Source organism: Bos indicus x Bos taurus, chromosome 7 (genome assembly GCF_003369695.1).
Source record: "Bos indicus x Bos taurus breed Angus x Brahman F1 hybrid chromosome 7, Bos_hybrid_MaternalHap_v2.0, whole genome shotgun sequence".
Taxonomy (NCBI): domain Eukaryota; kingdom Metazoa; phylum Chordata; class Mammalia; order Artiodactyla; family Bovidae; genus Bos; species Bos indicus x Bos taurus.
In genome coordinates this window covers 104,070,895-104,084,498 of record NC_040082.1, presented here as the reverse complement: position 1 = coordinate 104,084,498, position 13,604 = coordinate 104,070,895, and the positions used below count along the sequence as shown (strand labels likewise).

The 13,604-nt window shown below is 47.3% G+C and overlaps 1 protein-coding gene across 2 annotated transcripts; it reads left to right on the top strand.

Moving 5' to 3' along the window:
- The first annotated feature begins 510 nt into the window (after positions 1 to 510).
- On the top strand, positions 511 to 13,312 carry SMIM7 (small integral membrane protein 7). Of its 2 annotated transcripts, XM_027548122.1 has the most exons (5): positions 511 to 912; positions 995 to 1,036; positions 1,528 to 1,580; positions 5,745 to 5,835; positions 12,218 to 13,312. In XM_027548122.1, the coding sequence occupies exons 1-5, from the start codon at positions 821 to 823 to the stop codon at positions 12,231 to 12,233; spliced, it is 294 nt and encodes a 97-aa protein (XP_027403923.1). In that variant the 5' UTR covers positions 511 to 820; the 3' UTR covers positions 12,234 to 13,312. The 2 variants fall into 2 exon arrangements, with proteins under 2 accessions (XP_027403923.1, XP_027403922.1); XM_027548121.1 differs by lacking the exons at positions 511 to 912; positions 995 to 1,036 and adding an exon at positions 1,174 to 1,428.
- Positions 13,313 to 13,604: the final 292 nt, after the last annotated feature.

The following is a 13,604-nucleotide window of genomic DNA, read 5'->3' as shown; positions in this document are numbered from 1 at the left end:
TCCCGTGCCCCATAGGGTCTTTTCGGTCAGATCCCTCGTCCTCTATCGATCTGTCATGATCCCAGCTCTAAGTCATAACTTCTGTCCCCCGCGAGGAATCACGTCCTCCGAGGGAACCGCTCAGTGGGAACCCCCGCCCCCGATAGTGCCCACGGCTAGTGGGGATCTTGCCTTCCGTGGGGCCCAGGAGGAGGCCCTTTTGGAACCCAACAGTCGGGATGTACATGTCAGGGAGAGCCCACTGCGTCGGGATCCATTCCCTTATGCAGTTTAATGATCAAAAAATCCCGTTTTTCCAAAGGCCGCATCCTTTGAGAGCCTAGCCCAGCAGAAGGAAAAGCTGCTGCGCTAGTGGTGTGGAGCGCTGGTCACTCACACATGGGCGATAGGCTTCCAATCCGTGACCCAATCCTGCCCTCATATGCTTCCTTCCCGTTGGATGACGTCTGGTTCTCGCCCCGCCCTTTCTTGGTTACGTTCAAGGCCTGGGGGCTCAGATGGTGAAGAATATGCCTGCAATGCGGGAGATGTGGGTTCGAGCCCTGGGTCGGAACGGTTCCCGGAAGAAGGGAATGGCAACCCATTCCAGTATTCTTGCCTGGGGAAGTCCATGGACAGAGGAGCCTGAAGGGTTACAGTCCATGGGGTCGCAAAGAGTGGGACACGACTGAGCGACTAACACTTTCACTAACACTTTTCAAGCAAGGAGCGGCGCTGGCTCTTCCTTTAAGGGGCTTGGCCTGTAGAAGGCGGGACCCTGACCGTCTTGGTCTTTGATTGGCTCAGCCCTCGCCAGAGCTGCTTCCAGATTGGCTGGCTCATGTGTCTCTCCCCTCCCTCCCCGAGGTTTCCGCTTCCTGTTCTGACGGACGCTCCGGCCGTAACGATGATCGGGGACATCCTGCTGTTTGGGTAATTAGGGGGACCAGAGGATGGGACATGAGGGCCCTTTACGGTGGGGGGCGGTATAAGTAACCGTATTCTTCCTCTGCAGGACGCTGCTGATGAACGCCGGGGCGGTGCTCAACTTTAAGCTGTGAGTAGGCCGCGTTGGACCGTGGCTCCATCCGGGGGAACTGTAGCCCCGCCCCTGCAAGCGTGAGCCTGCCCTAGGACCCCGGCCCCGCCCCCAAGTCCCGGCCTCTAGTTCCGCCTCCGTTCTGGTCCGTCTTCTATGATCCTCTGCGCCACCGCAACTTGAAATCCAGACTCTCAGTTCCCCCGGTATCCCTCTGCTCGCACCCAGGAGAGCCTCAGGCCCATCCCCCGAGAATCTCTTAGCCCTAACGTGTATCCTCAGCCCCACATCTGGCACCCTCGGACCACCACCTCCACCTCGTCGATGGCTGTAGTCATAGCTATGATTGGCGGGGCAAGTGGTGGTCCAGGGAGGATCACTGAACTGCTCGAAGTCACAGTAGACCAGCGGTAGGGCTAGAACTCTCCTCTGAGCTGGGGATCAGGGCCTGGGGACCAAGTGGTGTGTCTGTCCTATTGAAAGTGGACGCTGTCTGCTTCTCTTTGTAGGAAAAAGAAGGACACGCAGGGCTTTGGGGAGGAGTCGAGGGAGCCCAGCACAGGTAAGGCCTCCTATCAGGACTCTGAAATTGGTACATTTCGGAGAGGACAGTTTTTTCTCATCAGTTTTAAGTGTGTGTGGTGGGGGGTGGCCTGAGTTTGTGCTGTTCCTTCTACCCATCTTTGTCATCCACTTGTTTCTCTTACCAGGCCTCCTTGCGTAGATCAGCATTCATATCACTTTTTACAATTATAATTTTCTTCTGTCTGTGCTATCATCTGGCTAATATCTACTTCTCACACTTGATCTTAAGCTCCAGAAAAGAGGTTCCAGCTTGTTTTGGCTTCCTTGTGTCCTTGAAGTTCCAACATTCCAGTGTGAATGAGTGAATATCCTCACAAATAAGTATTACCTTCAGAATGCTGTTGTTATTGTTCAGTCGTTCAGCTGTGTTCAGCTCTTTGCAACCTCATGAACCAGAGCCCCCACAGGGCCCCCACAGACTTCTCTTTTTGTGGGATTCTCCAGGCAAGAATATTGGAGTGGGTTCAGAATGCTGTAGACCTGTTTAATTTTCAACTAGATTAATTTTCTAGTAGATTAGCTTTCAAATAAGCCAGGACATATCATATAAAAATTCAAATGTAAATCAGAACATTCTACTACTTGGAGATCAAGAGACCTTTTGGCATCTGTTGAATGGGAGTTGAGAAGCAGGACCCCATCGAAGTGGGGCTTGTGGACTCTAGCTTATCCCAGCCTCCGCCCCTTATCTTTATAGCATTTTACCCACCTGGCCCCTGGTGGCCCTCGAATGTATACTTGCAGCTAAATTGACTCGTATAACTTTGGAGTCTAATGGGACCTGTACCTGACTGTTATATCCATTCATCCATTCATCCACCTAGCATTTATTGAGCTCCTCTTATATACTAGCTACTGTGCTGGATGCTGGGAACACAGCAGGGAACAAGACAGAGGTAATTCCTGCCTTTGGGTTGTGGTCACACAGAGTGGGACAAACAGTTCCTCAACAAAGAACAGACAGTAAAGGAGAAGATGTAGGATAGCAATGGGGTTGCTGCTCCAGCTTCCTTGTGTGGAGCCAAGGTCATGGGTGCTATGATGGAGCATTGCATGGGGACAGCAGGAACCCTGAGGAGCTGTGAATCTGAACAGACAGTCTGACAGCTCTCCTTTATCGGGGGCTTGCCTGGTGGTGGCCGCCTTATTAGGTTCTTCCTACAGGTATTTCATTCCACCTCTGTTTCTAAAAGGTAAGGAGCATTTCCTGTGTTACAGATGAGGAAACTGAGGCTCAGAAGTGTAGCTCAACTTTTTTGTGGCTACCCAGCAAATCAGTGACAGCATGAGGATTTGAGCCTGGGTTTTTCTGTCTCCAGAGATTGTCCCCTCAGTCACTAGACCGTCCGTCTGTTCAGTCATTCATACATGCATCATTCATTCAGCAGTTGTGTACGTTGCTCGCCACTACGTGGAAGGCACTATTCTAGCTTAGAGGTAGCAGGAGCATTGATGACAAGGATGGTCAGAACAGCGACTTTCCTCTGACTGGGGGCTTCTTGCAAGGCTCCTTCAAGCTAGGACTCTGTGTGGGCTGTTGCCCCCACAGAGAATGCTCCTCTCTCTCCATCGTCTGCTTGGTTGACCCCTGATATCATAGTGACTGCATTTATCAGAGCATGCTATATAATGGGCACTGTGCACTGGACTTCCCAGTCCTGCATCACCCCTATTTACACTGGAAGAAACTGGGGCACACATAGGCCCAAGTCACCTATGCGGAAGGGCAGCAAACTTCTGCCCATATTTAACATCCGAGCCTCTACACTTTCTCGGTGAGACTTCTGACCCCACCCCCCTCCTGACGCATGCCAGGTTGGGAACCCCATTATAGCTCCACGGCACTCATAGTGAATTATCAGTTATGTGGTTACTTGTTTAGTGTTTGTCCTCCCTGTGAGCTCCTTGGGGCGGGGATACCCGTCTCATTCCTCCCTGTACTCCCTAGACTAGTAGCCTTTAATCAGCCTTTGTTGAGAGGGAGAGAGGCCATTTTTATGATCCTGGGCTCAGAGAAGGGCCTCACCAAGCATTGCCTTGCAGACATCCTGGGGATAGACCTGTCTCTGACATTTGCAGTCCGTGCTGGGCCAACACTATGGAGGGTGTGTTTCGTGTCACTAACCCCATGACTTGGACAACACTGTTGTTTAGTCACTCAGTTGGGTCCGACTCTTTGCAACCCCATGGACTGCAACCCACCAGGCTCCTCTGTTCATGGGATTTTCCAGGCAAGGATACTGGAATGAGTTGCCATGCCCTCCTCCAGGGGATCTTCCCCACCCAGGGATCAAACCTACGTCTCCTGCGGCTCCTGCATTGCAGGTAGGTCCTTTACCACTGAGCCACCAGGGAAGCCCCTTTGGACGGTGCTGGACTTGTCTAAACTATGTTGAGCAAGCCCTTGTGCTGCTTCTGTGCTTGGATGGTGCAGCAGCGCCAAGTGGCCATCATGTTGGGTTGCTCTGGAAGTTTCCAAGCTCCTGCCTGGTATTCCATACTTCCCAGACAGCCCTGATCTATGGATGGCACTTGGGGTGCCACCCTTGTGGAGCACCTCATCTGGATCCGTTCATCTCATTCTGGAGGCCTTAAGAGGCTGGGTAATCAACTCAAAACCCCAGAGGAAGGTTCTGGAATCCAGATCTCTGGAATCTTTTTTTTCCCCTAATATTTATGTTTTGTAGTTGTGTCAGATCTTAGCTGTGGCACACAAGGTCTTCACTGTGGCATGTGGGATCTTTCATTGTGCACAGGCTTCTCTCTAGTGTGCTGTATGGGCTCAGTAGTTGCAGCACACGGCCTCTGTTGCCCTGAGGCATGTGGGATCTTCTTGCCCCAACCAGGGATCTAAGCTGCATCTCCTGTATTGGAAGGCAGATTCTTAATCCCTGGACTGCCAGGGAAGTCCCTCTGGAGTCTTCATGTACCAAATTCCCTCTCCTTGGAGTGGTTTCTATTCCTTGGCATCAGTGTATACTAGAGTAAGTCGTCACCAAAGCAGAACTGTCGTTTTACTTGCCTGAATTACTATGCTTTTTCAGTTGTAAGGGGTTTCCCTGGTGGCTCAGATAGTAAAGAATCCATCTACAATGCAGGAGACCAGGCTTCAATCCCTGGGTCGGGAAGATCCCCTGGAGAAGGGACTGGCTACCCACTCCAGTATTCTTGCCTAGTGAATTCTATGGACAGAGGAGCCTGGCAGGCTACGGTCCATGGAGTCACAAACAGTTGGACATGACTGAGCAACTAACACTATCACTTCAGTTGAAAATCCTGGAAACCAGCTCAAAATGTGTAAATCGAATTGAAACATCCAAGGGTAGCATGGTCTTCAGACACATGTGTATTCAGGGCTTACACCAGACCTGTAGCACGTGACCCTCCCCAGCTCTTATTCCTCCTGGGTTGGTTTTACTCTCAGGCTGGCTTGTGCTGATAAAGATGACCCTTGACCCACATTTTTTCTGTGGAGGGCCAGATCATGAACAGTTGAGGCTTTGTGGGCCATCAGTCTCTGGTGCAACACTTCACCTCTGTGATTTGGAAGCTGCCGTGGACAATATGTAAATAAATAGGCATGGCTGTATTTTAATAAAGTTTTATTTACAGACATTAAAATTTGAATTTCATGTAATTTCTTGTGTCTCACTAAACGCTTTGTTGATTTTTTTTTTTTTTTAATTATTAAAAAAAAAAATTTCTTCACTCATGGGCTATACAGAAGTAGGTAGCAGAGGCCAGTTTTGGCCTGTGGACCAGCCATGGTTTTCCAACCCTTGCCTTAGAGAATTGGGCTTCCATCTTCACAGCCCAGCAACCCTGGCAGAAAGCAGATGCCTCTTTCCCAGTAGTTGGGGCCAAAGTCCCAGGGCCACCTCTCACTGGACAGATTTGGGTCACGTGCTCTTCCCTGAGCCACTCAGAGGCTGGGGGCTTGGTCCTCTCTGGGGGTTGGTCAGTGGCATCTATAGCCTGCATGCTCAGGGTTGGGGAACAGAGGTGGCCCAAAGGAAAAGCCATGCTGCTGCTGGAATACGGGGGCAGTGGGTGCGGGGCGGGCAGGGACCCCAGAAGTACACTGCAGTGGTGAAAACAGAAGTGTTAGCACTGCTTGTGAAAATGCTTTCTGACTTCCCAGGTGACAACATCCGGGAGTTCCTGCTGAGCCTCAGATACTTTCGAATCTTCATCGCCCTGTGGAATGTCTTCATGATGTTCTGCATGATCGTGTAAGTCCAGCCCGCCTGTCTCCTCTGTCATTATTGTTCTCAGTGTCGTTCTCTAGAATGATCCCGTTGATGGTCATTCTCTGTCCTCCCAGTCTGCACTTCTGTGTCATACTTTGTGCTTTCAAAGTAACTCTCTATGCTCGAGAGGGAACTGGGGTCTACACGAGTTAAACTATGTCCCTGCAGTCCAGGCTGAAGCTTTGATTAGAACATGGCGTTCTTCAAGTCCTGGCTATGCCCGGGGCCTTGGCGGGAGCTGCCAAGAGATGCCTTCCCTGGAGCCTGTGGCTCCGTCACCTCTTGCCAGCTCTGTTGTCCTTAGCCTATGCTTGGCGTTGGTCAAAGTGGAAAATATGGCTTGAGAGACCAGTGTGCTGCTGGGTTTTGCTCCCACCCTGCTGGAAGCCAGCAGAAGTGTATTCAGAATTTATTTCTGTTTTTTATGCCTATTTATATTTTTCTCATTAGGTGAAAAATATCCAGTTGGATTGGTTTTCCTGTCAGTGTCAGGGCCATAATTCCAATACTGCTGTTAATGAATTATGAGACTCAGGGGAAAAAAAAAAAAACACAAGAGAATCAGGGGTTCTGGGGCATGCTGGGCCCACCCCGTGTCCTTTCTCTAAAGAGGAAGAGAGTGAAAAGTTGGCTGTCTTGAGTCATTGAGATGCTGAATTTGCGGTTGCTGGGTGGTCCTTGTGTCAACCAAGTAGCTGTTTAAGGGGATGATTCCAGGGTGTAGGAGGTCAGGTGAGCAGGGGTTTCTGTGGCATTAGAAAGTATTTTAGAGGCCAGAAAGAGGACTGTAAAGTATGCCTGACAAGTATTAATTGCTCACTTGTGTCTTGACTCTCTGCAACTCCATGGACTGTAGCCTGCTAGGTTCTTCTGTCCATGGAATTCTCCAGATAAGAACACTGGAGTGAGTTGCAGTGCCCTTTTCCAGGGGATCTTCCCGACCCAGGGATCAAATCCGGGTCTCTTGCATTGCAGGCATATTCTCTAGTGTCTGAGCCACCAGAGAAGCCCAAAAATATGCTTGGAAAGACCCTTTTGGGGAGTTTGGATGAGGCCTACCTGGGTACAAAGAGGGCTCATGAAGAGATCAAGGAATTTGCAGGAGTGTAGGAAGTATAACTAAGTCCTCACAGAAAGTAGAAGTGTTGGGGAGCTCCTCCTTCATTGATTTATTAGTATTTATTCACAAGTGTCTGTTGAGGGCTGTGCTCCAGGGTTACAGTTGAGACCGAATCAGCCACAGTCCCTGCCTTCAGTGAACGCACTGGTCGCTCAAATGGTTAAGAATCTGCCTGCAATGCAGGAGATCCAGGTTCAAACTGTGGATCAGGAAGATCCACTGGAGAAGGAAATGGCTACCCACTCCAGTATTCGTGCTGAAAAGTCCCACAGATGGAGGAGCCTGGCGGCCTACAGCCCGTGGGGTCGCAAAGAGTGAGACACAACTGAGCGACTAACATTTTTCTTTTCAGCGAATGCACAGAATAAAAGGGGCATAGCAAGAAAATAGGAAAAAAATCAATTACGAGGTGGAGAATTGAAGGGGGAGGCTCCTGGTTTAGGATGGTCAGGGAGAGGCTAAGAAGATGCCGTTGAAATCAAGACCTAAAGAACGAGAGGAAATCTGCCATTTACAGAGCTGGAGAGAGGCACAGTAGTGCAGGAAGTAGCATGTGAAGGTTCTGGGGCAGAAGAGAGCTCATTATGTTCTCATCATTTTCTCTGTCCATCGGCTTCATCGTCCTTTCCTACCTGACCAGCTTTCTTCACTACTTGCCTGTTGGCTTGTGACCATCAGGATGGTAGCCTTAGGCTTCGTAACCTCTCAGCTCAGCCCAAGGCTAGCTTAGCCAGTAGCCCAGGATCCTGATTTTGATTGTGGCTTTTTATAGATCCCTGACCTAGGCCAACTCTTTTCAGCCTGTGCTCTGAGTGAGGGAAGCTTCTCTCCAGAAAGGGCTCTGTCAGGGAGGTAGCGACCAGCTTTTCCAGGATGTTGAAAAGTGGAAATCACCTAAATCTCCAAGAATAGGAGAAGAGTCAGGTAGCTCAAAAGATACTCATATGACCGATGGTGATGACACCATCATTGATAACATGTCTACAAAGAATTTTCTTTTTTCTTTTTGGTCATGCTCCATGGTTTGTGGGATCTTAGTTCCCCAACCAAGAATAGAACCTGGGCCCTCGGCAGTGAGAGTGCGGAGTCCTAACCACTGGACTGTCAGGAAATTCTGCCTCCCCACTGCCACCCACACGCACACCCAGGAAAATGTTTAGAAAGTAAAGAAGGTGGGATATCACCTGTAGGTACACTCTAGCGTCACACTCTGGCGTTGTGACTTGCACACAGTAACGCTGAATAAATGCTGAATGAGTGAGTGGGGGAAGCAACTGCCAGTGAGGAATCGGAAGGATCTAGTCCAGCCTGTCCACTGAGGTAACCGTGCTGTGACTGCTGAGGAAGTCAGCGGGTCCAAGGGGATGGTTCAGTATTCTGTGCACTCACTTTTGTAATTGTTGGAGCTGAGCTCAGTTGGAAATTTTTTAAAAGTCCTAAAAAGTTTGAATCAACCCTGAATTTTCATTGGAAGGACTGATGCTGAAGCTGAAGCTCCAATACTTTGGCCACCTGATGCGCAAAGCTGACTCACTGGAAAAGACCCTGATGTTGGGAAAGATTGAGAGCAGGAGGCGAACGGGGCGACAGAGGATGAGATGGTTGGATGGCATCATCGACTCAGTGGACATGCTGCTGCCACCGCCGCTGTGTCGCTTCAGTCGTGTCCGACTCTGCAACCCCATAGACGGCAGCCCACAAGGCTCCCGTCCCTGGGATTCTCCAGGCAAGAACACTGGAGCCGGTTGCCATTTCCTTCTGCAATACATGAAAGTGAAAAGTGAAAAGTCGCTCAGTCGTGTCCGACTCTTAGCAACCCCATGGACTGCAGCCTACCAGGCTCCTTCGCCCATGGGATTTTCCAGGCAAGAGTACTGGAGTGGGGTGCCATTGCCTTTTCCCAATGGACATGAGTTTGCACTAACTCCAGGAGATAGTGAAGGTCAGGGAAACCTGACGTGCTGCAGTCCATGGGGTCACAAAGAGTCAGACATGACATAGTGACTGAACGACAACAACAAAAAGCTTGAAATATAGGGAGAAGTGGAGAAGACGATGGCACCCCACTCCAGTACTCTTGCCTGGAAATCCCATGGATGGAGGAGCTCTGGTAGGCTACAGTCCATGGGGTCACAAAGAGTCAGACATGACTGAGTGACTTCACTTCACTTCATTTCACAGGGAGAAAGGTGTCTGAATGTTTAGAGACCAAGGGCACTGATATCTGCAACTTTGAAACATATCCAAAATTATGTAGATGGATAATTGGGTAGATAAACGGATAGATACATGGTAAAGTGAAGTGTAATTGCAGAATGTAGGTCGTGTGTTTGTGGGTGTTTGCTGAACTGTCCTTTTAACTCTTCTTTATGTTGAAATATTCGTAAAAAAATTATGGGCAGGGGAAGATAGGGAGAAAAGGAAAGTGTCAAACCATGGAAAAAGATTTTAAGTAAAAAGTGGAAGTCAGTCTTCACAATTCAGTATCTGGTAGTACTCTCATATGGTTGTGCAACCATAACCTCTAATTCTAGAATGTTTTCACCCGCCACAAGGGAAACCCACTGCCCATTAAGCAGTTCCTTCCCATTCCTCCCTTTCCCACCCTTAGGCAGCGACTGATCTCCTTTCTGTCTCTACTGGATTTGCCTGTCGTGCATATTTCACACTGGTGGGGTCATTATGGCTGTCTGTGTCTGGCTGCCTTCATTCAGCATAACGTCTTCTCCGTTCTTCATGTTGTAGCGTGTGTCACTATTTCATTTCCTTCTGTGACTGAATAATAGTCCATTGTATTGAGATGCCGCAGTTTGTGCATCGGTTGGTGGATATTTGAGATGTTGCCACTTTTTGGCTATTTTGAATAATGCTGATACAAACATTTGTGTACAAGTGTTTATGCAGATTTAAGTTTTCAAATCTCTGGTATATACCCAGGAGTGGAATTGCTGGGTCATATGGTAACTATATTTATCCTTTTGAGGAACCGCCAGACTCTTTTTCAAAGTGGCTCAGCAATTTACATTACCACTAGCAGTGTCTGACGGTTCCAATTTCTGCATGACCTTGCTAATGCTTGTTATTGTCAATCTTTTTGATTATAGCCTTCCTAATGGATATGAAGGTTGATTTACATTTCCCTGACAGTTAATGACATTGAACCATTGGCCATTTGTATATCTTCTTTGGTGAAATGCCTGTTTAGATCTTTTACCAGTTTTTAGTTGGATTATTACTAAAGTTATAATTGTAGGGGTTCTTTTTACGTTCTAGATACCAGTCCCTTATCAGGTAAATGATTTGAAAGTATTTCCTCTCATTTGGTGAATTGTCTTTTCAGTTTCTTGATGGTGTCATCTGAAGCGCAAAATTCTACAAATTTGATGAAGTCCAGTGTGTCTGTTCGGAGAAGGCAATGGCACCCCACTCCAGTACTCTTGCCTGGAAAATCCCATGGATGGAGGAGCCTGGTGGGCTGCAGTCCATGGGGTCGCTAGAGTCGGACACGACTGAGCGACTTCACTTTCACTTTTTACTTTCATGCACTGGAGAAGGAAATGGCACCCCACTCCAGTGTTCTTGCCTGGAGAATCCCAGGGACGGGGGAGCCTGGAGGGCTGCCGTCTGTGGGGTCGCACAGAGTCGGACACGACTGAAGCGACTCAGCAGCAGCAGCAGCGCGTCTGTTCCTTTTGTCGCTTGTACTTTTTGTGTTACAGCCTCGAAGTCATTGCCTCATCCAGGGCTTCCTGGTGGCTCAGACAATAAAGAGTCCACCTTCAATGCGGGGTACCTGGTTCGATCCCTGCGTCGGGAAGATTCCCCTGGAGAAGGGAATGGCAACCCACTCCAGTATTCTTGCCAGGAGAATTCCGTGGACAGAGGCGGGTCAGAGGAGCCTACAGTCTGTGAGTCGAGAAGAGTCAGATACTACTTTCACTTCACTTTTTAACCCAAGGTCACAAGGACTTTCACCTACAAGTTTCTTGTAAACGTTTATAGTTTTAATAATTAGGTCTGTGATCCATTTTGAGTTAACTTTTGTGTATGGTGTGGAGTGGGGATCCAGCTGCTCTCGTTTGTATGTGGTGTGACTCAGTTGTTCCTTCCCCATCTGTTGTTAGTTTTTCAAATAACCATTTTATCTTGGAAAGAGTTAGGTTTATAGAAATGTCGCAAAGATAATACAGAGAATTCCCTTATACTATTCATTGACAGCACAAGGGTTAGGGGAGTTGACCGTCCTCGAAGTTGAAGATCCAAGTGTAACTTTACAGTTGGCCCTCCATATCGGCAGTCCTGCATCCACAGGTTCAGCCAACCTTGGATTGTGTAGTACTGCAGTAATACAGTTGAAAAAAATCCACAGTCAGCCAACCTTGGATCGTGTGGTACTGCAGTCCTTACTGTTGAAAACAATCCAGTCAACCAGCTTTGGGTCATGTAGCAGTGCAGTGTTTCCTGTTGAAAAATCCAGTCAACCAAACCTTAGATCCTGGAGTACTGCAGAATTTACTATTGAAAAAAAAACAATATTGAAAAAAACTATTGAAAAAAAAAACCCCACGTATAAGTGGTCTGGTACATGTTCAAACCTATGTTGTTCAAGAGTCAGCTGTGTATATTTTTAACAACTCTGTAGTTTTCCCCTGTAGGTCTGTATCATAACCTATATACCCATTCCCAAACTTCATGAACATTTATACAGTTTCTAGGCCTCTCTTGTTCCAGAGTTTTTCAGTTAACAGGTCTCTAATACTTGTTTACTCAAAGGTCTTTTTCATTTATGAAAGTCACCACTGACTTGCAGTGATAGAGCATGGGCTCAAATAAAATGTAGGTACTTTTTGGAAGAGTTACTTTTTTTAAAGTGTACAGTTGAGTGTTAAGTGTGTTTACATTGTTGTGTAATAGAGTTACTTGTAAAATCAGAAAATGGTATAAAATAATCTTAGTGTGTTTCTGACTCTGCGGTCCCATGGACTGTAGCCCATCAGGCTCCTCTGTCCATGGAATTTTCCAGGCCAGAGTACTGAAGTAGGTTGCTGTTTCCTACTCCAGGGGATCTTCCTAACCCAGGGATTGAACCTGCCTCTCTGAGTCTCCTGCATTGGCAGCTGGGTTCTTTACTACTGGTGCCACCTGGGAAGCCCATAGTAATGGTAACCGGAAAATATTTCCTGACAGCGTTTTCAGGCCTACAGCTTCCCATCCTCATGGAGGTTTGCCCTCTAATTTTTCCAGGCTGTTTGGTTCCTGAGCTCCAGATGCAGAACCGAGAACACACCTTCTGAGTCTCTCTTGCTCCGTTCCTGACGACTTCAAGAATGTTTCTGACCAGAAACCGACTGACCTTCCCAGAAAGTCCAAGCTTGTGGTGGGTGGAAAAGATGTTCGCCAAGATGCTCATGGTTTCCCAGCCACATCGCTGTTTTCTTTACAAAGATGTTTTCTTTGATCGCTGCCTTGAAATGCTGTCTACTTAAGGAGTCTGAGGAGAGTGTATGTAAAGGGCTGGGATAATGTTGCATTCCCCAAAGATAAAAGAACCTATTTAATCAGAGCAGAATCTCTCTTCTACCAAGCTTTCCCTGGAAACCTGTTTCTGTGTCTTTCTTGGTTTATTTTCAATAACCATCCTTTTTTGGTTCGAGTTATACGGATTTGTAAAAATCTTTCTTACCAGGGATCTGAAGCAGAAAGGTTCGCTTTTCGGTTTGATGCAGCCTCTTATTGGACTGTGTTTGTGATGACTGAGCAAGTTCATTGTTGCTGGGTCAGTGTCCAGATTCCTTCCCCATCACAATGGTTTGTGCTCGACGTACTCAGCCACATGGTACCACTAAGGTTGCCCCAGGACTTCAAGGGTGAAGTATTATTGGTTCCCATGGAAGAGAGGTGCAGAGCAGTTGGCAGGGTGGATGGGGGTTTTATGAGAAACTTTCCCTTGCCTGGAAGCCCTCTATTAAAGTAACTTTTGGGGACCATTAATTGTAGAGTTTTTAGAATGAGAGTGATTTATGTGGTGGTACTGGGATCCAGTTCTGAAAGCTTGGTTTCGGGGGTCTGCTTTTTAAGTGGATGATATCAAGATTGACAAACTATAAGCCTCATTTGAGGAAATACAGCATTTTGCACAGAAGCTTCTTTGAATCCGAGTCCGAATTTTATCATCAACATGGCTGTCTGGTGGTCAGCACCTGGATCCTGCAGGTGTTTGATTTATTTGTTGTGATGTGTGAAATCCAAGCTTCTAGGTAACCTGGTGGGAGGAAAAAATAAATATGCAGGCTTTTAGAACTAAGTAGGATTGAAAATAAAGCTCATTTCTAAAAAGGGCCTTTTGTTTATACATTTTTTTAACCAAGAAGTTGACTTTTGTATTTTACTCATTATTTTTTTGTCACTGTCACTGGGTTGTTTAAAAATTATTTTATTGAAGTAGAGTTGATTTAAAATGTTGTATTAATTTCTACTATAGAAGTTGACTTTCAGTTTGAGTTGTTGGGAAACACCTATGGTTTGTTTTATTATGGAGGCTTTCAAAAAGTTAGAGAAGCATCGTTAGATATTCCTTTTCAGATTTTGTTCAGTATATGTTGGGCAAGAATTGGGCGATTAAGATTTTGAT

What these genes read in the sequence shown, in the direction of transcription:
- SMIM7 (XM_027548122.1), top strand. Translation starts at nt 821, where the DNA reads ATGTGTCTCTCCCCTCCCTCCCCGAGGTTTCCGCTTCCTGTTCTGACG. An exon ending in GGGGACATCCTGCTGTTTGG is followed by an intron (nt 913 to 994) that starts GTAATTAGGGGG and finishes CTTCCTCTGCAG; the next exon opens with GACGCTGCTGATGAACGCCG. An exon ending in GCGGTGCTCAACTTTAAGCT is followed by an intron (nt 1,037 to 1,527) that starts GTGAGTAGGCCG and finishes TTCTCTTTGTAG; the next exon opens with GAAAAAGAAGGACACGCAGG.